Raw genomic sequence first — 25,933 nt, forward strand, 5'->3', positions numbered from 1 at the left:
CACAGTTTACATGCCGGAGGCTCATGAGTTCCCAGGTGCAGGCCCTAGCACTGCCATCCCCAGCACTACCAAAAGCCAGAGGTGAATAGTGCAGTCTTCTGATAGAAGGAAAAGAAAAGAAGGCAGGCTTAGGAAGGAAGGAAAAGAGAGGATGAGAGACAGGGAGTGAGGGAAAGAAAGAAGTGTCACCACGGCACTGCTCCATCACTCGAGGAGCTTCCCTGTGCAGGTACTCCAGTGTGGTAGTCAGGGACTCGAACCTTGGTCCTTGAGCATGATAAGGTATTACTTGTTTATGAGATGAGGTATCTTGGGGCCAGGTGGTGGCACACCTGGCTAAGCGCACACATTACAGTGCACAAGGACCTATGTTCAAGCCCTTGGTCCCCACCTGCAAGGGGAAAAGCTTCAGGAGTAGTGAAGCAGGGCTACAGGTGTCTCCCTCTCTCCTCTCTGTCTCTATCCAATAATAAATAGAAAGATTAACAAAAAACAGAAAGAAAAGCAATTCATATGAGGTATCTCCTGACCCTCTATGTGCTTAAGGCTGTTACCCCCTGTCTGCACTACCCTGTGTAATGGTTATACAAACAGACTCTCATGCTTGAGGCTCCAAGGTCCCAGGTTCTATCATCAGCACTATTATAAGTCAGAGCTGAGCAGTGCTCTAGTTTAAAAAAAATAAAAATAAATATATATAAGATAAATTGATAAATAATAAAAAATATTTTACAAATCTAAGCAAAATGGAACAGTAGCCTGACCTCTCTGGCTTTCGTCATCAGAGACTAGACAGTATGCCAAACAAAGGATTTCTGGTGTCCCCCGATCTGATCCATATAAATAAACAAAAGAGAGGAGAAAGGGGAGCAGAAACAGAGGTTCATTCTAAAATAACTCCAGGCCCAGCCTGGTGGAGTTATTTTAGAAAAGTACAGCCAGGAGGTAGTTGTTAGATGTGAGAGCACTGTTATTTTGGGGAAAAAAACAGAATGGCCCAAAGGCCTCCTTTTAGACTGTGGAATCACTTTCCAAAGAGGGCAAAAAAAGCAGGACACTGTTTACAACTTTCCTTTTTTTACTTTTAACCAAGAAGTTCTCTATTTACTCACATTTTCCCTCTTTCCTTTCTTTCCACCCCACCTTCTGTTTCCATTCTCGATACAGGAACAGACAGCTGCCTAGACCTTATCCCTTCCCAAGGGCAGAAGCAGGCTGCTCCCTCTAGTCCCAGGAAGGCCTTGGAGGACACAGGATGCACCAGGAGACCTGAGAACCCCCCTACAGAGCCAACACCAGCCAGGCTTCCTGAGTCTGAGGACAGGCCTCCAGTCAGACAGGAGGAGAGTGTGTCCCCAAGGAAGGTGGCAGTGGCTCAGGCTGACTTTGGCAAGACTGGAGCAGGCCCAGAAGCCAGCCTGCCCCCCGACCCCCATTGGGCAGATACTGAGGCAGAGGGACCCAGTCCTGTTACCTCCCGAGACCTCCTCCCACCCCAGGAGGAGAGCTGCGGAGCTCCCGGTAACCACAGCAAGGCCCTACAAGCCACAGGCCTCTCTGCACCTGAAATATCCCTGGAGTCGGTTCTACCCAAGGGCCTGGCCCCCTGCCTGCCGTCACCCCCTGAGGAGGCCCAGGAGACATGTGTCTCAGGGCACTGCTGTCCCCAGAGAAGCAGAGGGAGCCCTGTGACTGACACTGATAGCCTCATCGAGGAGCTGGGTGCTTCTCAAGCAAGACTTCTGTCCCCCGAGAAAAGGAACCCGGGGTGTCCTGAGGGCAGTTCTCAGGCCCAACCACCAAGTGCAGGTGGAAGTTCCCACCAGGCCGAGCCACTTTTGGGGACCCAGACCCCCCCTCTGAAGAGGACCCAAGCTACTGGCCCATCCCCTCACCCCACATGGGCCTTGCAGCCATCCATTCTGGATTCCATCAACCCTGACAGATATTTTACTGTGAATAAAAGCTTCTTGAACAACTATTCAAGAAACTTCAGCAATTTTCATGAAGACAGCCTTTCCCTGTCAGGCCCAGGGGACAGCACAGAGCCGTCCATTTCCTCCATGTATGGGGATTCTGAGGACTCCTCCTCAGACCCCGAGTCTCTTGCCGAGGCCCCACAACTTCCCCAAAGAGACAGAGGTTCCCCTCGTCTTCCCCAGGGGTCTTCTTCCCACAGGGAAGACACAACAGAGTCTGAGGAAGAACAGGTTGAAATCTGTTCCACTGAAGGCCCCCTCAGTGTGCCCCCCATGCCCTGCCCTGCTTCAGCCAAAGCCCTGCCATTGAGGCATAGCGCACTGAGTGAGGTGGTGGTCAGCCCCCGAGAGACAGCGTCCTTTGTGGCAGGGCCTCCTTGTCCTTCAACTCCAAACTCTGGCCAGCCACCTTCCCTCACAGATGGACACTCTGCCAGGCTCTCCCAGAGCCTTAGGCCTTCATGTAAGGAAGACACCCAGGAAGCCACCAACAGTCACTCAACTGTGGAAAGCAGGCTGCCATCCAGAGTCACTGGGCATCTCCAGCATGCCCCAGTCACTCTCAGCACTTCTCACACATCAAATGGTCTAGAACATCATATACTGGGGGACAAAAACATCCAGGCCAGTGGGAGCCCGGCCTGCCTCGGTGTGGGTGTCTCTACACATGAAGACTCCATCGTGGCCAACCTGCACATTTCTGAGAGTCAGGAGCTGCAGGACCCACTGCAGAAACCCAAAGGGAGTTCCAAGAGGCCCATCATGGCCTGGTTTAAAGACATCAATAGGAATCACCCAGGGCCACCTCAGCAGAGCAGAGCTGAGGAACCTCCACCCCCCACGCAGACCCGGAGTCCTGACCCGAGGACCCCCAGGAAGGGGGCAGCCATGCCTGCCAGCCCTCCTCCACTGAAGCTGAGCCTTGACACAAAAGACCCACCTAAAAGAAACCCAGTGGAAGCACTCCTCAGCAACTGTCAGAAACCCAAAGCTGGTCCCAAGCTGAAGAGACTGAGTCTCAAGGGCAGAAGCAAGATCAGTTCTGAGGCCCCAGCAGGGACCTCGGGCAAGGCTACTGGCATGGACCACAGGAAGACTCTGGTTTCACCCCAGGCCCCCCACAAAATGCTGTCCAAGGCAGTGTCACCGCGGTGCCACGAGGACCCTGACACTCATGGGTCAGTCACCCCCAAGTCACCTCAATGTGGGCTGGAGAGCAGGCTGCCCCCTGAAGCCATAGGGTCACTCAGGAGCTCGGCATCCGACACCAGCATCAGAACAGTCACATCACCACTGGCTTCCCCCAAGTTGCTTCCAGAACACAGGTTCCACTCGGCCATTCACTCAGAAGCTGACAGGGGGTGCCCAGCCGCCCCCAGAATGCCCAGGTCTGGGCCAGAGAGCAAGGGGAGTCCCGCAGCTTCCAGGAGCAATGTGTCCATAGGTACAAGCAAAAAGGACACCCCAGCTCCTGGCCATGGAGGCTGTGCTCCAGAAGCAGCCCAGCCTGGTGGGGTGACTGGTGGCAGAAGAAGCAAAGTCACCCCCAGTGAGCCCCTGGAGAGAAGCACCCAGCTGAAAAGAGTAGAGGTTCCTACAGAGAGAATGCCCAAGGGTGAGAAGCTGGCAGAAAGGAACTGGCAGGGAGGACCTGTGTCCCAGAGCAGCTATCAGAAGAGTGAAACCATACTTTGTCCCCAGTCAGTGGGATCACTGTCCCCAAGTCATCCTGCAGGGACACTCCTGGCACGGAGCACCCAAGGGGAGCAAGAAACACAACGGTCCCCTTGCTCAGCTAAGCTGGTACCCTCTTCCTCATCCTCACAGCTGCCTGTGACAAAGGCTGGTGGGTCCCAGGGAAAGACAAGCCCAACATCAGATAGCCTTGGGATGCCCAAGGGAGGCACCCCAGGGACCCACGGCCTAGAGGACTACCCTTACTTCACGCCAAGGCCGGCCACCAGGACCTACTCCATGCCAGCCCAGTTCTGCAGTCACTTTGGACAGGAAGGCCAGTCCCTACACAGCCCAGGTCGCCAGGTCCCCACAATGAGCCTTGAAGCCAAGGCAACCAGAGGCAGTGGCTTGGGCAACGGGCAGGGGCTGTACAGCCTCAAACCCCTCCTGACAGGCGACCTAGGGGACGACATCGTTTCGGTGCAGGGAAGCAGCTGCCTCCTCTCGGACAAAATCAGAGTGACCAGGAGACATTACTGCCCTGAGGGGAACTGGCCCCACGAATCTACCTCATTTTTCTCTGTGAAGCAGAGGATCAAGTCTTTTGAGAACCTGGCCAATTCGGACCGGCCCACTGCCACCACCACCAAATCAGGGGGCTCCCCTTGCTTATCCATCAGTGCCAAACCCCCCATCAGCAGACGGTCATCTGGTAGCGTGGTTTTAGGGAGCCTCGGCCACCCTGGTGACCCTATGGCCAGGTCGCTGAGACGCAGCCTGAGTTCCTGCAGCGAGAGCCAGAGTGAAGCCAGCACCCTGGTCCTCCCAATGACCAAGTCCCCGTCTAGTGTGACCCTGACAGTCTCCCGCCTACACCCGGCCGAGGCCAGCAACAGGGGCCCTGACTCGGAGCCCAAGAAGCCAGCTGGTCCGTCAGGAATTCCGGGCCCAGCAGTGACCCAGGCCTCACCAGCCAAGAGGAGTAAGTGTTCAGTGCGGCATTCGCAGCCCAGCCCACTGTCCCGCTCCAAGCTGCAAGAGCTGCGGGCCCTGAGCATGCCTGACCTGGACAAGCTGTGCAGCGAGGACTTCCCAGCTAGGCCCACAGCCGTGCTTTTCAAAACTGAGCTGGAGATCGTCCCCCGGAGGTCCCTGGGCAATCCTGCTGGAGGACTCAGTGGCTCTACCGCCCCTCTGTGTCCTGTAAAGGGAGGGGACCGGGTCTGCCCGAAGGCCGGTGAGCCTAGGGCAGCTGAAGCCCCCCACGGTCAGCCATCTGGGGGCAGCTGGGCAGTTAAGTAAGTATCTGCCCCTCCTCCTTTGTTGGGATGAGCAGTTCCTTATTTATTTTAAATATTTTAGGTATTTCTTGAATAGAGACATATGCTGAAGGAAAAAGATGAAAGAGATAAAGAGGGAGAGAGACACCTGCAGCAGGGCTTCACTACTCGCGGAACTTTCTGAGAGACTGGGGGCCTGAACCTGGGTCCTTGCATTTGGCAACATGTACACTACATCACGTGTACCACCTATCAAATAAAATATAATAGAAAGGGGTCAGCAGCAGGCTAAGTGCTAAGTGCAAGGACCAGCGCACAGATCCTATTTTGAGCCCCTGGCTCCCCACCTGCAGGGGAGTCACTTATAAGCAGTGAAGCAGGTCTGCAGGTGTTTTTTCTCTCCCTCTCTCTCAATTCCTCTCTGTCCTATCCAACAACAACAGCAACAGTAACAATAACAAGGGCAACAAAAATTGGAAAAAAAAAAAAAGACCTCTGGGAGCAGTGGATTTGTAGTGCAGGCACTAAGCCTCAGCAGTAACCCTGGAGACAGAAAAAAAAAAAAAACATATATATGGAAGGAAGAGTGGGTGCCAGGAGCAGTGGATTCCTAGTGCTAGCACTGAATACCAGCAATAACTCTGGTGGCAACTAAAAAAATATATATATATAGTACAAACTCTACCCCACCCTCCACAGTCTTAACCCAGTGCCTTCTATTTTTTTATTTTTATTTATTTATTGGATAGAGACAGAAATTAAGAGGGAAGGGGAGGGATAGAGAGTATGAGAGACACCTGCAGCCCTGCTTCACCATTTGTGAAGCTTTCCCCCTGCAGGTGGGGACTGGGGACTCGAACCTGAGTCCTCGTGCACTGTAGCGTGCGCTCAAGCAAGTGTGCCACCACCTGGCCCCACCCAGTGCCTTCTAATGTGAAGGTCGTACATAGATCCTGGGCACTGATCAAAAATAAGAAATTAACATGGGAACAGCACAAACTACAGGCTTTCTTCAGATTCCACTGAATGGATCCCACAGTGTACTATTGCTATTCCAGGATCCAGTCTGGGCCATCATATTGCATATCTATCCCTTTTAAAAAATTTTTATTAGTCCCTTAATAGTGGTTTACAAGATTATTACACTACAACGTATGATTCCATACCACGCCTATCATCAAAATTCTGTGCCTACCTTTCCCATAGTGACCACACCATAGTTATCATAAAAATCTTAGAATTTGACTACTTCTGTTCTTTGTTGTCATTACTATTTTTGCAAGTTCATGTTTTAGTTTTCTAGATCCAGCAAGTGAAAGCATTCAGTAATTGTCTTTGGCCTCTTATTTTGCTAAGCATAATCAACCCCCCTTCCATCCATTTTTGTCCCAAAGGACACAATACCATCTTTTTTGATTGCATATATGGAGTATGTATCCCATAGCTTCTTCATCCACTCGGCTGTTGATAGGCATTAGGGTGATTATTGCGGCTTGATTCTTACATGATGAATCCACCACTCCCAGAGACCACTTTATTTTTTTTCTATTTAATAAAGACAGAGATTGAGAAGGTGGGAGGGGGACAGAGATGGAGAGACACCTACTTCACCTTCACTACTCATGAAGTGTCCCTCCTCTAGGTGGGGACCCGGGACTTGAACCTGGGTCCTTGTGCATAAAAACATGTGCACACTACTAGGGTGCCCCACCACAGCCCCACTTATTGTTTTTAATTTCATAATTGGGAAAATAAAGTACCTGTAAGGAGAAGCCTTCATCAGAATGTTGCTCTGAAGAGAGGCCGATATGGCAGGAGCATGGTAAGAGGCGAAGTGTTTGAGCCCATGAAGGTGGCTGAGTTAAGATGTCAGAAAATGGAGGCCGGGCGGTGGTGTACCTGGGTGAGTTCTTAAGGACCCAGGTTCAAGCCCCCAGTCCCCATCTGCAGAGGGAAAGCGGTGGAGCAGGGCTACAGGTGTCTCTCTATTCTCTCCCTCTCTGTCTTCCTCTGCCGTCTCCATTTCTGACTCTATCCAATAAATAAGTAAAGATAATTTTTAAAAAAAAGATGTCAGAGAATTTTCAGTGAAACTCCTTTACTGGCCTCCTAATGTCATTTTTTTTTTAATTCCTTATGGGGGATTACTGTTTTACAGTCAACAGTAAATACAATAGTTTGTACATACCTAACATTTCTCAGCTTTCCACACAACAATACAATCCCCACTAGGTCCTCTGCCATCCTGTTCCAGGACCTGTACTCTCCCCTCTCCCCACCCCAGTCTTTTACTTTGATGCAATACACTGCCTCCTAACATCTTGATGGCACCCCTGAACCCATATAAAGGCCACTAGGGACATCAACAGTTGAGAGAAAAGGGCCGGGCAGTGGCGCACCCAGTTAAGCACACAAGGACCCACAAAAGGATCTGGGTTCAAGTCCCTGCTCCCCAAGTGCAGCTGGGACACTTCACAAGCTGTGAAGCAGGTCTGCAGGTATCTATCTTTCTCCTTGTATCTCCTCCTCCTCTCTCAATTTCTCTGTCCTATAGAATAAAATAGAAAAAAAAAAAAAAGGAAAAGGAAAAATTGGCCACTGGGAATGGTAGATTCATAGTGCTGGTACCAAGCTCCAGTGATAACCCTAGAGGCAAAATAAAAAGAAAGGAGGTCATTTTAAAATGCATTATGATGACATAATAAAACATCGTTATTCCTTCATGTTCTTTAAATGCCTGTATCTGTGTTGTTGTGTAGTTTGGATCAGCTCCTAGGCTCAACAGGAGACCAGCAGAGGTTACAGTCTGTTTTGTCATCAGTGGGGTCAAAATCAACCATCCTAACTCTCCTTCAGGAGGCGAAAGCACAATCAGAGGTGAGTGAAGTAGAGAAAACACAGGAAATGAAAGCACTGCCTCAGCTGGACCTAGACAGTACCTCAAACCCAAAGAACCTTCCATTCTGAGTTCCATGCTGTGATTTTTTTTTTTTTTTTTTTTTGGCTCAATTTGTTGTCTTGTCTTACAAACAAACCTAGACTTCAGGGCTAAGTGGTGATGCACCTGGTTGAGCGCACACATGTCACCATGAATAAGGACCTGAATTCAAGCCCCCAGTCCTCGTTTATGGTGGAGGTGAGCAGTGAAGTGGTGCTGCAGCTGTCTGTCTCCATCCAGTAAATAAGTTACCAAACCTAGACTGCAAGGTCAGCAGAATAGCTCACTTGGATAGTGTGTTGCTTTGCCCTGTGTGCACCCCAAGTTCAAGCCCAATTCCCACTGCACTGGAGGAAGCCTCCGTGCTCTGTTTCTCTCCCTCTATCTGAAAAAGTCATCCTGGAGTGCTGTAGTCTCAGTGACGATCAAAAAAGAAAAGAAAAATCTAGACTTCAGGCTTTTTTTAAAAAAGGATTATTTCATATGAGAGATTCACAAGACTCAGAGAGGAGAGAAATGACAGAGCACTACTCTGGTACATAAAATGCCCTCAGGCATCAAAGTCCTGGGCATCGAGTTGATGTTAGTGGCATAAGCTTCCTGCAGAAGTGGATGTGTGTAACATGACCTGCCCCAAGGATGAGCACTTCTGAAGCAAGTTTCCAGTCAAAGAAACTTATCAGTCATTATAAATAACATTTTTCCGTTAACTGCATGACCACCAACATAACAAAGCACAGGTTCATATCTAGGATAATTCACTGCTGAACACATTTCTTAGGACTCATTTCTCAGGACTGTCCAGACAGACCTGAACTAAGGTGTTTGTCTAGAGAGGGAAAAAAGCCCACATGAACTTTTTTTTTTTGCCTCCAGGGTTATAACTGGGGCTCAGTGCCTGCACTATGAAACCACTGCTCCTGGAGACCATTTTCCCCACTTTTGTTGTAGCTATTGTTGTTATAGCTGTTGTTGTTGGGTTGGACAGAGAAAAATAGAGGAAAGGAAGACAGACAGGAGGAGAGAAAGAGACCTGCAGACCACTTTACTGCCTGTGAAGCAACCTTCCTGCAGGTGGGGAGCTGGGGGCTCGAACCAGGATCCTTGTGCTGGTCCTTGCACCATGTATGTTTAACCCACTGTACTACTCCTGGCCCCCGAACATTTTTTTTGAATGGCATATACTTGGGTTGATATAATTGTCCAAGAACACTGTTCCAAAGCTTCTGTTAGCCAAGAAGGCTTGGCATTGATTGGCATCTAATGAGCCAGATTAGGAAGAGATGGGATGGGACAGAGAAGACCAATTTCCTTTGACTTCTACCCTGTTCTCAGACCCCTGGTTTGGGTCTGTGTGGTTTCGTATCTTGAGCTGTCATTTTTTACATTGAAAGGAACTCATCTCCCTTCCTTTTTCAACTCATTACATGTAACCACTTTTTTTTTTTTAAATTGATTTTAAAATGTGTTTCTTACATGCCAGTCTTAACTCAAGGATTTCCAGTCAAGGTGGCAGAGTTGGCTCACACTCTGCCAGTGCCCTTTGATCTAGACATTTACTGTTAGATGAGATCTAAGAAGGGAAGACTGGCAAAATAGCTCACTGGGATAGTGTGCTATTTTGCTACGTCATTACCCAGGTTCAAGCCCAGTCCCCAACCACATTGAAAGAAGCTTCAATGCTGTGGTCTCTTTCACTTGATTTGAAATAGCCATCCTGGTCATGACCAAAGGGGGAAAAAAATCTGAATCTAAGAACCTGGGATGTTATCATGGGGAACGACCTGTCTTAACGACCTGCCCCTGATCCCCACCTGCAGGGGGGAAAGCTTCACAGGTCTCTATCCTCCCATTTCTCTTTAAAAAAAAAAAAAAAAAGCAAGAAATAGCCACTAGGAGCGGTAGATCCGTTGTGCAGGCACCACGCAACGACCGGCATAAGGATCCTAGTTCAAGCTCCAGGCTCCCTGCCTGCAGGGGAGTCGCTTCACAAGTGGTGAAGCAGGTCTGCAGGTGTCTTTCTCTCCCTCCTCTCTCCATTTCTCCCTGTCCTATCCAACAATGACGACATCAACAACTACAACAGTAAAATAAGGGCAACGAAAAGGAATAAGTATTAGTGTGTGTGTGTGTGTGTGTGTGTGTGTGTGTGTGTGTGTGTGTGTGTGTGTGTGTGTGTGTGTCAAAAAGAGTCTCACCCAATGCTCACATTTTCAGAAACCACAAAGTTGGGATTCTTTTCTGTGCAGACACAATCCAAAGGGCTGCCCCAGGGGAGTTTTCTGGGGCCCCCCTCCCCCACCTTGGAGGGGAATTGTGGTTTGGTGTTAAAAAGATTACTTCTCAGTATTCATTTTATCCTTGTGTTTTGTCTTCAGTTTATTTCAGAGATTGATTGATCTTCTGCTTTTACACTACAATTTCTTGCCTTGCCCTCCCTGCCCCCAACGGGTATCGTTTACAGGTGCTGAAAACTAAGTGCACAAAATGATTTTCTGTGTCTTTCTGGGGTTACTGGCAAAGATGAGAGACTTCAACATGTCCAAACCTTGAAATTACTGCTACGGATCTATCTTTCCCTAAAGCTGTGATGAGCTTTTCAGAGTTAGAATTTGGCCTAACAGTCAGCTTCCACTGCACTTATAATCTCAAACACAACTGGAAAGTTTTGAATCAATTTGGAATTTTGATAAAACATAGTACAGGAGATTTCCATTTGCAAACATTCTCTGCTCCAGTAAAGCAGGTATCTGATAAGTAGTCTTATTTCAGCTGCAAACTTTACCTTCGAGAAGCCACACAAAGGTCATTTATCAAACCCCAACTTCCAGGTTTTGCTGAGAAAGCTAAGTCATTACTCTATCACTGAACATTGAGTGGGCACATATGTGATTTAACTTACCCATCAAGTCAAAATCCCAGCCTTCCTGAACTTATGTGTAGGACATTCTAGTGTCAGCATAGGAAGCCCTGGTTTAAAGGAATTCTGGAGCAGCATGACATGCTCAGGACTAATAAGACTGAACACTTTCTACATTCCCCAGCACAATATTGACAGGTTTACCTCCTCAACATTTTCACTTTCTCTTCTCAAAGTGATCCTTGAAAGCGATTACTAACCCTTTTTCTTTTTTTTTAATTTTTATTATCTACATTTATTTATTAGATAGAAACAGCCAGAAATCGAGAGGAAAGGGGAAGATGGAGAGACAGGGAGACACCTGCAGCACTGCTTTACCACTTGCAAAGCTTTCCCCCTGCAGGTTGCGACTGGGGGCTTGAACCCGGGTCCTTGAGCACTGTAATATGTGCATTCAACCCAGGTGTGCCACCACCCAGCTTCCTTTTTCTAGTGCTGTGTGCTGTTTGAGGACACTGAAGTGGATTTATAAACCACTTTATGAGAAACCTAGCAAATGCAAGTATTTTAAGTGTTGTGTGTGGGCAAAGAAGTGAAAATTCAGAATTAGCCCAGCTAATGATTCTTGTTAGTTCTGCTTAAAAACAGTTTTTTGTTGTTTCAGCTTAGCCGTAGGGCACTACTAGGTGTGTGGTAGTCTCAATGTACTTAAACTAGTTTGCATGTATTTTGCATTTGAAGACTTCTGGCTCATTAGCTGCATGTGAAATGTAAATGCCCTGACCACAGGAGGATGAAGGCAAAAAGCATATGGCTTCAGCGTGCTCTAACCTGGCTCATAGTCTCTGTGCGCTTATTGGTAATGGCACTGCTAGGCTGCAGACTTAACATATCCTTTCACTGTCAGATTATGTGCTTTCATCAGATCTCCCCTGTACCTAGTTCATGCCCCTCTTCCTTGTATATAACTACAGGGTGGTTGAGATGAGGTACATAATCCCAGTACTGACACTGCTGAACCACAAAATGGTGGCAGTAAGAAGCTGTGGAACTAGAGGATTTCCAGTAGATCCTCACACAAGGACTCACAAGGGTCTTCCCTGTTTTTTTTTTTTTTGTGTGTGTGTGTGTGTGTTTTTCCCCCCAACTAGAATAAAGACGATGTTTGCTTCATAGTCTTGAATAAGAAAGAAGGATCAGGTCTGGGATTCAGTGTGGCAGGCGGGACAGACATGGAGCCAAAATCAGTTGTGGTAAGTGACAATTTTAAGATGCTTTGGCGCAAGTCACAATTTGAGGAATTTGACCATGCCGAAACACATCTTAAAGGCAGCGGGTAAATGCTTTCTGCTACCAAAGCAAAAATGGTAAAGTAGGGAAAGCAGTGCATGCTTACCACCTAGTTGACTGACATACAAACTTGGTAATCTACTAGAGGCCAACATAAACAAACACAATTGTCTCTACTCTTTCAACACTCACCAATTCTTAGTGTGACCTACCCCCACCCCTTTAAATCAGCTAGATGTTAGGTGGTGCTAGAGGCTCAAAGCTCTGTCCGAGTGTGTGCTAATCTCCCTAAATAATTGAAGCATCAGAAAAATACTGACATTAACTGTAAACACTCTTGATTTGCTTCCAAAATTACTCCCTTCTGCAAAACAATAACTTAGTGCTTCCATCACTTCAAAGACTTGAGAAATGGCTAGGTAGCCCATTTTCCTTGAACAGACCTAGATAGTGTTCATCTTTGTCTTCTTGCCCATGGAATGCCAGGGACTTGAGCAGAAATGTGTCCGAATGCTGGCACTCACATTTGTAATTGTATTCTTCTTACTGTTAAGTCTTTGATTTGGGGAACTTGCTCTTAGAGAGTTTGTTAGCTACAGATCTATAGTCTACCCTTTAGCTTTGACTGGAGGTCATAAATGAACTTGGCTTTTCTTGTCTCCTGGCCCAGGTCCACAGGGTGTTGTCTCAGGGGCCTGCATCTCAGGAAAGGACTGTGAACAAAGGAGACTTCCTCCTGTCAGTCAATGGCTTCTCACTGGCTGGCTTAGCCCATGGGGATGTCCTAAAGGTTCTGCACCAAGCACAACTGCACAGGGACGTCCTCATAGTCGTGAAGAAAAGGAATGACCAGCCCAGGCAGGAGCCTCCCACAGGGAATGGAAAGGGCTCACTGTCCAGAAGGACCACCCCCCTAGAAACTGGACCAGGTGAGATCAGCTCAGCAACCACTAGAGTGTGTGCTGCTGACATAAGATTCGTGATGAATAGAAAGGGAAATAACAGGTTCCATCTGGGTGATAGGAATGAAGTGGAGTGCAGTCTGGTGTTTGTGGGTGCAGTGTCACAGTAAGCTACAAGACTGTATTATCGCCACACTGTTGGCGAGCATCTCCAACTATCCTTGAAGGAAGCTTGTTCACAAGTAAAGCAGGAAACTCCTGATGGAGAAATTAAACAAAGATGAATCCTAAAAAATGAGAATTGTTGGGCAAATATTAAGGCTTACGTTCCTTCAAGAACAGAGAAGTAAGGGGACAAACATGCTTAAAAACAGATTGCAAGGGCTGGGCCCACTAGATTAAGTGCACATTACCATGCACAAGGATACGGGTTGAAACCCCTACCCCTCACCTGCACTGAAGCAGTGCTGCAGATGTCACTCACTTTCTCTGTTCCTAGAGCTCTATACTGTCTGTGTATTCAATAAATAAATATTTTTTTAATCTTAAAAGACAGCCTGGGTTACTTAGGATGAAAAGAAACTCTGCAATAGACTATCCCTCAGCCCTCCATGCTAAGTACCCTTTCCACTTCAGAATGTCAGACTCTCTAACTCAAAACTAAAATGAAGGCGCCTTTGCACTGCTCTGGTTTAGGGTGATGCCAGAGACTGAACCTAGGACATGAGGGTTTGTTGTTATTAGACGGCCCTCGTTTGCCAGCCCAAGGGCCTCCTACTTCTGCTCTGCATCCCCTCCCCAAGAAAATCAAGGGCAGCTCTGCCTCACTTGGCTTCATGTTGACATGAGCGTTGTTAACGTCTTGACTGGAAATGGTGATTCCACTGAATAATAAAACTCTTCTTGTTCAGATGCCTCCAGAGTGCCAGAATTTTGTCTTCCTTCTGCTCTACTGTCTCACTTTCATACCTGAGGACCTTAGTCAGCCATCAGCTGCCATCTTGCTCACACTGTCTGTTGCTTGGTGTACTTTCAGTGGGATTCCAGAGACGTATTAGGCAGTCAGAAGGAATCATTTGGTGCTCAGTCCTGACAAGTTCGAGTCTTGAACCAGATAGCTGCCATCTATAAGCATATTGAGGGCTTAAACATTCCGTGTTTTTGTGCTGCCATAACGTGCACAGGAATGTCCTGGCTGATGTGCTCAAGAGCGTCAACAGTGCCAAAAAAAAAAAAAAAGAGGCAAACACCAGATTCTTCTTAGACCGTGCTCCAAAGTCATTGTCTGATTTATAGCACTGATGATGAAGCATCGTTACACAGGCGAATTTGAAATCATTGGTGTCCACAGAGCTGGGAAAATCATTGTGAAGCTCACTGGCAAGTTCAACAAGTCCATGGAGTGATCAGCCCCAGATTTGCTGTGCAGCTCAAAATGGCAGAATAACCTGCTCCCATCCTGTCAGTTTGGTTTCACTATCCTGACAACCTCAGCTACCATCATGGATAAAGAAAGAGCAAGACGCAAGGACCGGCTTAAGGATCCGGTTCGAGCCCCGGGCTCCCCACCTGTAGGGGAGTCGCTTCACAGGCTGTGAAGCAGGTCTGTAGGTGTCTATCTTTCTCTCCCCCTCTGGCTTCCCCTCCGCACTCCATTTCTGTCCTATACAACAACGACGTCAATAACAATAATAACCACAACAATGTTAAACAAGGGCAACAAAAGGGAAAATAAATATAAAAAAAAAAAAAAAACAGCAAGACAGGAGGGAAAATCCTGGCATTCTTTGTCTAGGGGTGTAATACACTAAGTGCAAATAAAATGCCTCAGTGCACAAAAATTACTTCAAACTCCTAACCCCCAGAAGGAGGATCCTATGCACTGAGAACATCACTTTGGATTTGTAGCAGGCTGCACATTAGAAGATCTGGGAAGCTTCTTGTTGCTACCTGGGCTCTCACTGTTGCTCCAGGCCTATACAATTCCTCTGCTCCTGGATGCCCTGTTTTTTGTGTTGTATTTTTGCCAGCAGGGATCTTGATGGGGCACAGCGCTGGCACTACAAATTTACTACTCCCAGCAACCATTTTTTCCTTTCTATTTTATTGGATAGGAGAGGGAGAAAGATAGACACCTGCAGACCTTCACTGCTCATGCAGGTGGGGAGCAGGAACTCAAATCCAGGTCCTTCATTGCCCGGCCCCCATGTTTTTTCTTTTAGCTAGAGGAGAGAGACTGCTTCACTACTTGGGAAACTGGCCCCTGCAGGCACTTCCATGTGGTGATTGGGTGCTCAAACTTGGGTCCTCACGTGTGCTCTAACAGGTAAGCCACCTAGTGCTCCCCTTTTTTTAGTTGAGGGTGAGAGACACTGTGGCATTGCTCCACCATTCATGAAGCTTCCCCATACAGGTCCTCTGGCAAGGTAGTGAGTGTGTTCTACCAGGTAAGCCATCTTCTGATGCCCAGGACTTCCCCCTTAACTCCTTTAAATTGGCTTATCTAAGAGGTGGTGAACTTCACTAGCCACCTGAGGTTTCCAGATGATTCCAGTGTGTAGTCAAGAGTGGAGAGCATATATTACCATGTGCAAGGACCCTGGTTTGAGCCCCCACTTCCCAACTGCAGAGGGAAGCGGTGAAGCAGGTCAGCTGATATCCACAAGCGGTGAAGCAGGTCAGCTGATATCTTTCTCTCCCTCTCTATCCCTGTCCCCTCTCAATTTTTGTCCTATTTAAAAGACCACTGGGATCAGTGGATTCACAGTGCCAGCACCAAGCCCCAGCAAGTCAGTTCATCTGTTGGAAAATTATATTGTTGCCATGGCGATAAATCTTCACAATAAGCTACAATCACGGACTAGCCTTCATGTTCTAGGGCACTGATGCTAGCACAGCCTCAGCTCTACATGGACACTTTAGTCTGTGATTTTCCCCCACCTTCCAAGCAACTCAGTGAACCCTTCCAACTAGTGCATACAGCTGGCCCTGTTAAGGGACTAAAAGGCACTGTTTAAATCCTTACTCAGACCCCAAGACAGGCCCCAGCCAGGCTTATACAAAGCAACACACAAATGACCCAAGTTGGCTGCTAAGAAGCAGGCATCACCATGGAAACCTCTCCTGTAGTGCTACCAGGAGACAAGGTACCTAGTGTGAGAGGCAGCGTGGCCAATGGAAGATGTTCCTGTGGATACCAGGAAGCCTCAGACCCACACCACAGTCACACATGAGGCCAGGCATGTGGGTGCGGCAGGCTCTCAGGATCCCTCTGTGAGGGTCTGCTGCTGTGGGCAGGCAGCCAAATTTAACTGCTCAAGTGGGTCTTTGTTGAGCCATGTACTACCAGTGTGTGGAGCCTGACAGCCATTTTGTTTCTGGAGTTTCTACTGGAGCATTAACACACTCTCCAGGTTTTCAGGGAATGCTAGGTAAGTAGACACAGGAAGAACAAAGTCAGGAGCGCATAACTGTTATACATTTAGGAGGCCAACCTAAAAGCTGGTCTCAAAATGATGGGCATGGGGCTACAGACAACCACCGTAACCTGTGAGGTGCTGAGCAGGCCTATTACTGTCATGTTCATATGCTATTGTTGCAGGGAGAAGTGTGGCAGCTCATGACACCTTGTGTGTTGAAGTGTTGAAGACCTCGGCTGGGCTTGGCTTAAGTCTGGACGGTGGAAAATCATCCATGTCTGGAGACGGGCCCCTAGTCATTAAAAGAGTGTACAAAGGTAATGTCCCGGAAAATCCAGTGAGCCCCCCCCCCACCCCCCCCTACTACCTGTTCTCCTTCCATGTCTGTGTCTTCTGTTTGGAAGTCACATTTGTTTGTAAAAAATCTAATGTGTGTAATGCCTTGTGACACTTAGGGTTTGCTGCATTTTCTTTTTTTGCTTGTTTTTTAGTATTTATTTAATTATTTATTTATTTATTATAGGATAGAGACAGAAATTGAGAGGAGTTGGGGAGATAGGGAAAGGAAGACAGAGAGATACTTGCAGCCCTACTTCACCATTTGTGAAGCTTTCCCCCTACAGGTGGGGACCAGGGGCTTGAACCTGGGACCTTGTGCACTGTAATTTGTGCGCTTAACCAGGTGCACCACCACCTGGCTCCTGGTTTGCTGCATTTTGCATATATTAACTTAAGTACTGTTATAACGAAGGAAATGGGTGGGCAGTGGTGCACTCACACCCCACCTCATAGCAGGGAAGCTTCACAAGCAGTAAAGCAGTCTGCAGTTGTCTTTGTTCCCCCCCCCCAGTCACATTAAAAAAAAAAAAAGCTGCCAGCAGCAGTGCATTTATAGTGTCAGCATCAAGCCCCAGTAATCACCCTGGCAGCCAAAAAAAAATTGGAAATATTAGATTTCAGATGTCAGTGGAGTAGCTGGGAGTTGAGGTCTCCAGAACTTTCAGTTTTTTATCTTAAACATGCTTTTCAAAAATTCTCTTTAGGTTTCTGAGCTGAACAATATTTACACAAATGTCATACTCAAATACTGCCACATATCCTATTGTATAGCCTCATATAAACATTTTACACATGCTACTGGCTTAATTATATTATTAGTAGCTCAGCCCCAGAACCAAAAGAGATTTTTGAAAACTGTCCAAAGATTATAAAATCAACTATTCAAGTTCACAAAGTGACTTTATATCCACAGTGACATATAGGGCTGCTATCTAGCTTGTGTTTTTACAGTCTAGTTAGCATCTGAAACCCATTGAAAGTTTGAGCATACTACAAAATAAGGTCAGTGAGTAATAAGGTCATTTCTTTTTCTAAAAAAAATATATTCCCTTTTGTTGCCTGTTTTTTTTATTGTTGTAGTTATTGTTGTTATTGATGTTGTCGTCATTGTTGGACAGAGAGAAATGGAGAGAGGAGGGGAAGACAGAGAGGGGAGAGAAAGACGGACACCTGCAGACCTGCTTCACTGCTTGTGAATCGACCCCCTGCCCCCAGGGGCTTGAACCGGGATCCTTATGCCAGTTCTTGTGCTTTGTGCCACATGCACTTAACCCGCTGCACTACCGCCCGACTCCCAATAAATAAGGCCATCTCTATAACTCAGAAGTCTCCCCCTTCCCACTTCTGATCCACAGTACTTATATATACACACACCTCTTATCTTATATAAGACACCTCTTATCCTTAAATATGGAATTGTACTTAAAAATTGTATCAATCAAAAGTAGAACTGGGGCTAGGGAGACATCATAGTAGTAACACACAAGACTTGCATATGAAAGATACCAGGTTCAGTCCTTGGCACCAGTAGCCAGAGCTGAGCAGTGCTCTGGTCTAAAAGTGAAAATGAGCCCCTCTATGTAAGTTGCACAGAGTCTGAGCCTTCAGTGCTCACATCTGAGTACCCTCACAGTTTGAGTGACTTGAATTTGGCTTGTGATGGCACTTGCTTCCACCCTGGTGGCAGCATTCATGGTCCCAGAGAAAGCAGTAAAACAGAGGGCCAAGATAAGGAATATGTGAAAGACCTTGACTGTGAGGGGACTCACAGGACAGTTCTCCACGTTACAGAGTCCACAAGGAATCACTTTCATGAGAGTGCCAACCAACCAATAAACAGTAGAAGCTGTTAAAAATATTTTTCATGAAGTAAGACCAATGAGGCATGCTAAAGAAACAGGCAGATATGGCAAAATAGACATAGATACACATATGTGTGATGTATTTTGCCACCAGGGCTATCATCACCAGTGCCTGCATGATGAATTCACCACTCCAGGCAGCCGTTTTTCGATTGGGAGGAAGATACCTGCAGACCTGCTTCACTCATGAAGCCTCCCCTACCCCCTCCCCTGCAGATGGGAACAAGGGATTAGAACCCAAGTCCTTGTGCATGGTATTGTGTGTGCTCAACAGAGTGTGCCATTGCCTAGCTTCCTGTTTATTTTTAAGATTAACACCAGAAAGAACCAAACCAGCTCTCTGGCATAGGTGATGATGGTAACCAAACACCTTTTCAGTACAAAGTGCTAGCCACTGCACCATCTTCCAGGCCACTCAAGTATCTAAATCAAAAGAATTTTAAGAATACATAGAAAGCATGTTACCCAAGGGAATAAAGAGATAAAAAGTATGTGGTCTGGAGGTGGTGGGAAAGCACTGGACACTCAAGCACAAGGTCCTGAGTGCAATCCCAGGCAGTACGTTTACCAGAGTGATGTCTGGTTCCTTCTCTCTCTCAATAAATAAATAGATAAGATCTTTTAAAAAAATCATAAAAAGTAATCAGAAGTACCAGAGTGAAAACAAAGAATGAGAAAAATAGGAGTGTTCAGATTTAACAGTTCTCAAAGGCAAAATAGGATAGAGTTGAATAAAACTCCAAACCTTGATAGATACATAGTGAAAAAGAAGAGAAAGCTGACAAACTTGACAGACTGCTCACAAAGACACTGAGCAAATTGGCAGCAGACTGGTGGGGATCAGTATCTGCCCAGCCAGACTACAGGACATACCCAGGGAGGGGTCCACTGGAAATACATGAATGCCTTTTTCACCAGATGAAATGGCCGTAGCCCAGGAGGTACTGCAGTGAGTAAAGCACTGCATTCTCATGCATGAGGTCCCAAGTTCAATCCCTGGCCTAGCATGTGCCAAAGTGATGCTCTGGTTCTCTCTCCTATAAATAAATCTTTTTAAAAAAGAAGAGTCAAGCAGTAGTCTATGGAACATACACCCTACTAGTTGCTCACAGGAGACACAGCTTTGAAAGGTGCCCAGGACTTATGAAACAAAGCATGTGTGAGGTAACAAAGTGACTGACATCAGTCTGCAGATGAGAAAACAGGTTTAGAGAAATTTGTAACTTGGCACAAATAATTCAATCTGATTGCTACTCAAAAGCACTTTCCAATAACTCAAGGCCTCCTGTTTTGATTGGAATTCTATGTCTTGAGACCCAGAACACCACTCATAAAATTGTTTTGGCTTCACAAAATTTCTGGGAACTTTTAGTTACTATTCCAAGAAGGCCAGGACACTGGATACATGTGCTAACCAGTATGTCAAACAAAAGTGTCTTGGTACATCTGAAAACACTTGTGTTGAAAAAGTGATGAGGAAACCTAAAGCTTTCTATTCCCTCTTGATCAGAGCTCCTAATTCTGATAACAGAATCTGCCTCAATCACTAACAACATAAAATGTTTCTGTCCTTGACTGCGAAAGATTTGAACTTGTTTAAACTGAAAATTGCATTTATAGGCATCAAGTAATTAACAATAGTCCTAAGAAATGTAGGACGAGGAGTCGGGCGGTTGTGCAGCGGGTTAAGCGCAGGTAGCCAAAGCGCAAGGACTGCTGTAAGGATCCTGGTTTGAATCCTCCCCCCACCTGCAGGGGAGTCACTTCACAGGCAGTGAAGCAAGGTCTGCAGGTGTTTGTCTCTCCCCCCTCTCTGTGTCTTCCCCTCCTCTTTCCATGTCTCCCTGTCCTGTCCAACAACGACAACTACAACAATAAAAAAAGAGAAACAAAAGAGGATAAATATTTTTTTAAAAAGAAAAAAAAAAAAGTAGGATGGAATAGATATACCTCAGTTCCTTAGCCCTTTCTCCCTTATGCCTCGATAGTGTTCATTTCTTCAAGTTGACTATTTTAGATGTACATGTGCAAAACAGTAAACAGAAAAGGGTTTAAACTTGGGTTTTTCAAAACTCGAATTTTGCCCTCACATACAGAGCTATAGTGTACAAATGCTAAGCTTTGTGTGTAAGGAGTCAGTATCCACACTCATTGGTGGCCTGCATCTACACATCTACAGACTCTCAGATGAACTTTTAATTAGAAACATCCAAATGATCTTCCCCTAGTCAGCTGCCTTTTTTTTTTTTTTTTGGTAGTCTAATGTTTTGAAGTCTGTGCATTGTGTGTCTTGAGTGGTACCGTAGCATAAAAATACCGTCATACCCTTTGTAAGCTGATATGGGTACTCTGCGTTCATTCTCACAGGTGGTGCAGCTGAGCAAGCTGGAACAATAGAAGCTGGGGATGAAATTCTGGCCATCAACGGGAAACCCTTGGTTGGACTCTTGCACTTTGATGCCTGGAATATTATGAAGTCTGTCCCAGAGGGACCTGTGCAGTTGGTCATTAGAAAGTACAGGAATTCTTCATGAAACAAGTCCTCGGACCTACAGCACTCACTGGAAGTGCTCATTAACAAGACTTTCCTTTTCTCAGTTCCCTTCTGCTTCTTCTTCTAGCGTTTGCCCTTCTTCAGTTCCCTTAATTTAGTAGAACAGAATGACTTCTTTAAGTGATGGGTTCCCTGCAACAGAGAAATAGATTTAGGCAAGGACTAGAAGATTCTCCAGGTCTTTCTTTCCACCTGAAGCTGTGTGTGCAGCAAAATGGAGCTAAATTCTGGAAGTATTCCACCTGGACCACCTAGGCCTGGAGGGCTGACTTTGTTCCAGTGCCTCTCCCGAACTTTATGTTTACTGTTGGGGAGCCAAGACGTGACATGACATGCCCTTCTTCATCTATTGATAAGACAGAGCTAGACCACCACTTCCCTTTTGCCACCTCACCCAACACACCCAATCCTGGTGGTCAGGGATCTAACAAAGCCCAAGGGGTAACACAGATGTCACAACTGAACTATAGTTTTATAAAATTTTGTAAGTAAATAGAATGCTTTTAGACATTTCCACATTCTCTGAAAAGTAGACCTGTAGGTTCTACAATGTTACCCTGAAAAGAAAATGGAAACTCTAAAGAGAAAAAAAAAAAAATCAACTATGACTAAATGGTTAGTCTGAGCTCAGGAATTCCCCCAAAAGAAAAAAATTAAAAAGAGAAGTATTTTTATTGAGTATAATATGCAACAAATGGATGCAAGAGTTCAACTCAGTGGATTATGGATCACTATGAAGAGAGTTGATCCAGATCTAAGAGTACAGGCCATAAGGTTGTTTTACAGAAAAGCAGTTTTGACAAGCTATACTTAACTAACAATGAACTTCATGCTTAGAATGAGCAGAAAGTTCCTTCTCTGACAGCACCTTGCATCAAGTTTGGAATCTGTCTTGAATAAGTGGTTGAATTCAAGACTGTTCAATATAAAAGCAGGCAGTATATCAGCCACTGGGTTTCTGTTTCTATATTTTATGCTTTTCAACCACTAATTTAAAACTAAATTTTCAGAAATGAAGTATCCTTTCAGTATCCTTGAATTTATAAACATTATATTTACAGTCCAAATTGAAAAGCTTAGCAATCCTTTTAGTTTAGTTTTGTTTTGTTTTGTTTTTTTGGGGGGTGGGGGTGGTAGTGGTGGTTAACTCACCATTAAGCAATTCAACATTTCAAAGCATCCAACCTCTTCCTGCCCTGGGTGTAATGACATAGCTCTGCAGTCACTGAAGTTTCTGCTCCTTTCCCCATGTGCCAAACACATTTGCTGCAGAGGAATGTTGTGACTCACACTGCTAGCCTCAGCTGCCCTCCTGTTTGGAAGCACTGTGCTTCTTCATGGAAGCTGTCCCCACTCGATGTGTGGTTTCTTTGTCACACAACTGGCTTTTCTTCACTCATATTCTACCTTTCCTTAAATTCTAAGTCCTCATCGCTTCATTTGCCAAAATGTAGTAAGGAGAACAAGGGTGAGTTGCTCTTCAAGGTAAAGGAGTAGAATCCTCAAGTGGCTCGGGCCAGCTGACTGAACCCTGGAAAACTCACAAGAATGTATACCTACATGAATGACAGCTGCTAGACGTTCTATGTTGCTGATTTCTCTTAGTACTTACAGTGTGGGTCTATGGCTTAGAGAAAAGAATGGACCCTGATATTGGAGGTGCTTAAGCTGTCATGTTTGTACTTTACTATAGTACTAAACCTCTGTGGATTCAGCCCAGAGAGATTTTTTTTTTTCCTAAGATGAGAATGAAATATTTGGCTGGTTTTGAACCCAGGTATCTCCCTCTACTCCCTAGCCCCCAGGGTATATACAAGAAAATGTAGAACAGGAGGTAGACAGGCCTGATTCATTTAGCATCTAATTCTCACTACAGTTCCAGGTAGGATACTATATAGGAAGTCTGTGCAAGGTGCATGCTAAATTGTGTTTAAGTCTCTGGGGTCTGTTTTGTGATTTCTACTTTCTTGACTAAATGGCTAGAGTCCATTTGAAGTTATCACTCAAACTATTTTGCCTCCACTCTTCCAGCTGTGCCTACTACTGAATGGCAGGCATTTTAGAGCCACGTGGAACAATGGAACAGTCTGTAATGCTCAGATCTGAGGCATACAAAGATAGACCTCTGGCCCACTAAACTATGAAAGTCATTCCGTTTCTACATCTTGCCAGAAGGGTTCCCTGGCCTATAGAATATAAAGGAGGAAGCAATAGCCAAACGTGTCTTTGACCCCTATGATAGAAAGCTATTTATTTGTCTTAGTGTTCAAGGCATGGCTAGTATTCCTAATAAGTCTAATTCCCACACTTTCTGAAGTGAACATTAATGGTATTGTCCTACTAAAACTTTCATTTTTTTTTAACTTACCAGACATTCACAATAAGCTATGAGGGTAAATATGTGTTATAACATGTAAATCACTGTTATAAGAATATACCACGAAGGTTGAAATAGGTTGGGTTTCATTTCCTTCCACATCTCATTTGCTTTAAGGTTGACTTAACTGGTACCACACCTGTTGTATATTATACATTATCCTTTATTTATGTAATATTAAATGCCTTATATATTAAAGAGTAAGTGCAATAATATGAAATAGCCTGTACATTTTTTAAAATGTTGTCGCCATGTTATGTAAATCCACATCTCTGTAAACAACCTTTTTTAAGTAATTTTAAAAAAAATAAACACTCTGCTTACTATCTGTTTTAGTTTTTCATTTATAAAATCACCTTTTAAAATATCAAAGTAAGAAATGTTTATTATCAAAAAAAACCCTGCAGGACCACAGGAGGTAGGGGGTGGGGGTCCTGTGTTGCTTCAATAAAGCTGCTAGTCAAGTGGTTTGGGAGGTCACTCTTGAACAAGAGGTCCTGAGTTCAATCCCTGGCAGCACATATATCAGAGTGATGTCTGGTTCTTTCTCTCCTCCTATATTTCTAAACAAACAAACAAAAAAAAAAACCTGCTGGTCAATCCAAAAGAAGAAATGTTAATCATCTAGATGCGTGAGATTTAAAGTCCCCAGAACTGAAATCAACCTTTTCCTCAAAGCCACACAAAGATATGACACAATCCCAAACTCTTCTGCTTCTGAAGTCCAGTCAGTCAGACATACACTGAAAATTTCCTGGCCTCCTGCCTATTACTCCCAATTACTACTTGTGCTCAATTTCATTAAGTTCTCAAATCCCCCAACAGTGGTCAGATTCCTCCACCATAAGAACCCCCTGCCCTTTTTCTTCTCTAGAAATTCTCTTAGACCCCCACAGTAGGGCACAGTAATTCTCGCCTAGTCTGTAGGTTTAGCTTTTCCTAGTTCTTCCAAACAGTCAGCGTCTTGGTTCCAGGCCTCCTGTACTAGAGACAACCACACACACTTCAAACTCATGGTTTCCAACCTCACCTCGACTCTTCAGTGATTAGTCTGTATGCGCAATTCTTCATACCTTTACTTAGAAACCTCCTGTGAATACTTCTTTTGACACTCTATGTCACAATTTCTGTGGCTACACAAACTGGATTTCTTATATATACTCCAAAAATAATATTCTGGTGACTTCAGTCCACCCTTACTTGGGATGGCTTTTCCTGTGGCAGTATTTGTTTGCTTGACTCTTTAATCTAAAACTCACTTAAATAAATTCAAAGAAAGAAACTCAGGTCTTGATACAGAAATAGACACAAGTTCATTCCATGAATGTTAAAGATCACATACCATACAATAAAATTCAAGATCAAACTGAAGTAAAGAGAGTAATATAGTGGGTTATAATTCTGAGAGAAAACAAATTGGTATGAAATATAATTCTGGAGAATTCCACCAAAACCCCTTAGAGATGAGTGTTACTGAAGAAAACATTTATATTAGTAGCACCAAAAAGGGAGGGGGGGCTATAAATAAAGCCTACATCAAATTGGTGCAAAAAATACAGAATCATTGCCATCAAAGTTAGGAATACAGGAACAAGGGCTAACTCACTCTGTAAGGACATATGTCTTGCCATATGTGCAGCCTAGGCTCAAGCTCTAGATGCCGGGCTAGTGTGGGGGTGCCTCTTCCCAGGTGCATGCTCTCTGGGTTGGAGAGAACTTGACCGGAGCCAGCCTGGGCTGCTACTCACTCAACAACATGAGGGAGATGACACAGGAACAGACACATGGTGGTGAAACAATACAATATCTTTATTGATCAGAGAGCCAAGGCTTTTAAAAGGCAGACCCAGAAGTGGCAAGTTGGAAACAGAAATGGCTAGGAAAGGGGCGGCGAAAAGCAAAAGGGGCGGAGAAAGGCAAAAGGGGACTGGGAAGGTAGAAACTTCCTTAGCAATTGTTGTGAGGGTTTTAACTTTTAAGATTAATACTACCCTGCAGGCAGGGAGGGTCTTGAGGGTAGAAAGATAGATAGATCAAAGGAATGGAATGGGTGGGGATCTTTCAGGCAAAACAATGATTATGTAGATAGGCCACAGTATCAGGAATGCAGGGTGCTTTGTGAGCCCTGCCGAGCTCAACCACATCCTCACAATTTCCTGAATCTCCCTCTTTCTTTTTATCTAATGGCCATAGTATCAGGAATGCGGGGTGCTTTATGAGGCAGGGAGTCTGATAAGACGGGGCAAACCTTTGGGGTTACTCCTGTCCCTCTTTGCTCAACCTCTCAGTAGAGAGACTGACAGGATAGACGCACTCCTCAGGTCAAGCCCTGCCAAGCTCAATCACATCATCACAGTTTCCCAACACCAGTGACATGTGGGAGTGCCACAGTACCAGGAGAAGCTCTGATGTGACTCCTGTTCCCCACCCCCACCCCATGTGTCTATATGAAGTAT

The 25,933-nt window shown here is 45.5% G+C and overlaps 1 protein-coding gene across 7 annotated transcripts in view; it reads left to right on the top strand.

The window, feature by feature from the left end:
- Positions 1-23,803, top strand: part of PDZD2 (PDZ domain containing 2) — a 527,012-nt gene extending 503,209 nt beyond the window's left edge. For 5 of the 7 annotated variants that reach the window (XM_016191465.2, XM_060191199.1, XM_060191200.1 and 2 more), the window contains 7 exons: positions 1,168-4,954; positions 7,696-7,813; positions 11,886-11,987; positions 12,695-12,953; positions 16,528-16,662; positions 20,914-21,140; positions 21,181-23,803. In XM_016191465.2, the coding sequence (XP_016046951.2) occupies positions 1,168-4,954; positions 7,696-7,813; positions 11,886-11,987; positions 12,695-12,953; positions 16,528-16,662; positions 20,914-21,080 (4,568 nt within the window). In that variant the 3' untranslated portion in view covers positions 21,081-21,140; positions 21,181-23,803. Of the gene's footprint in view, positions 1-1,167; positions 4,955-7,695; positions 7,814-11,885; positions 11,988-12,694; positions 12,954-14,222; positions 14,445-16,527; positions 16,663-20,913; positions 21,141-21,180 lie in introns of those variants that run through there. The other 2 variants (XM_060191196.1, XM_060191197.1) reach the window with 2 other exon arrangements.
- The last annotated feature ends 2,130 nt before the right edge of the window (positions 23,804-25,933 follow it).

The sequence above is a fragment of the Erinaceus europaeus genome, chromosome 5 (genome assembly GCF_950295315.1).
Source record: "Erinaceus europaeus chromosome 5, mEriEur2.1, whole genome shotgun sequence".
Lineage (NCBI taxonomy): Eukaryota > Metazoa > Chordata > Mammalia > Eulipotyphla > Erinaceidae > Erinaceus > Erinaceus europaeus.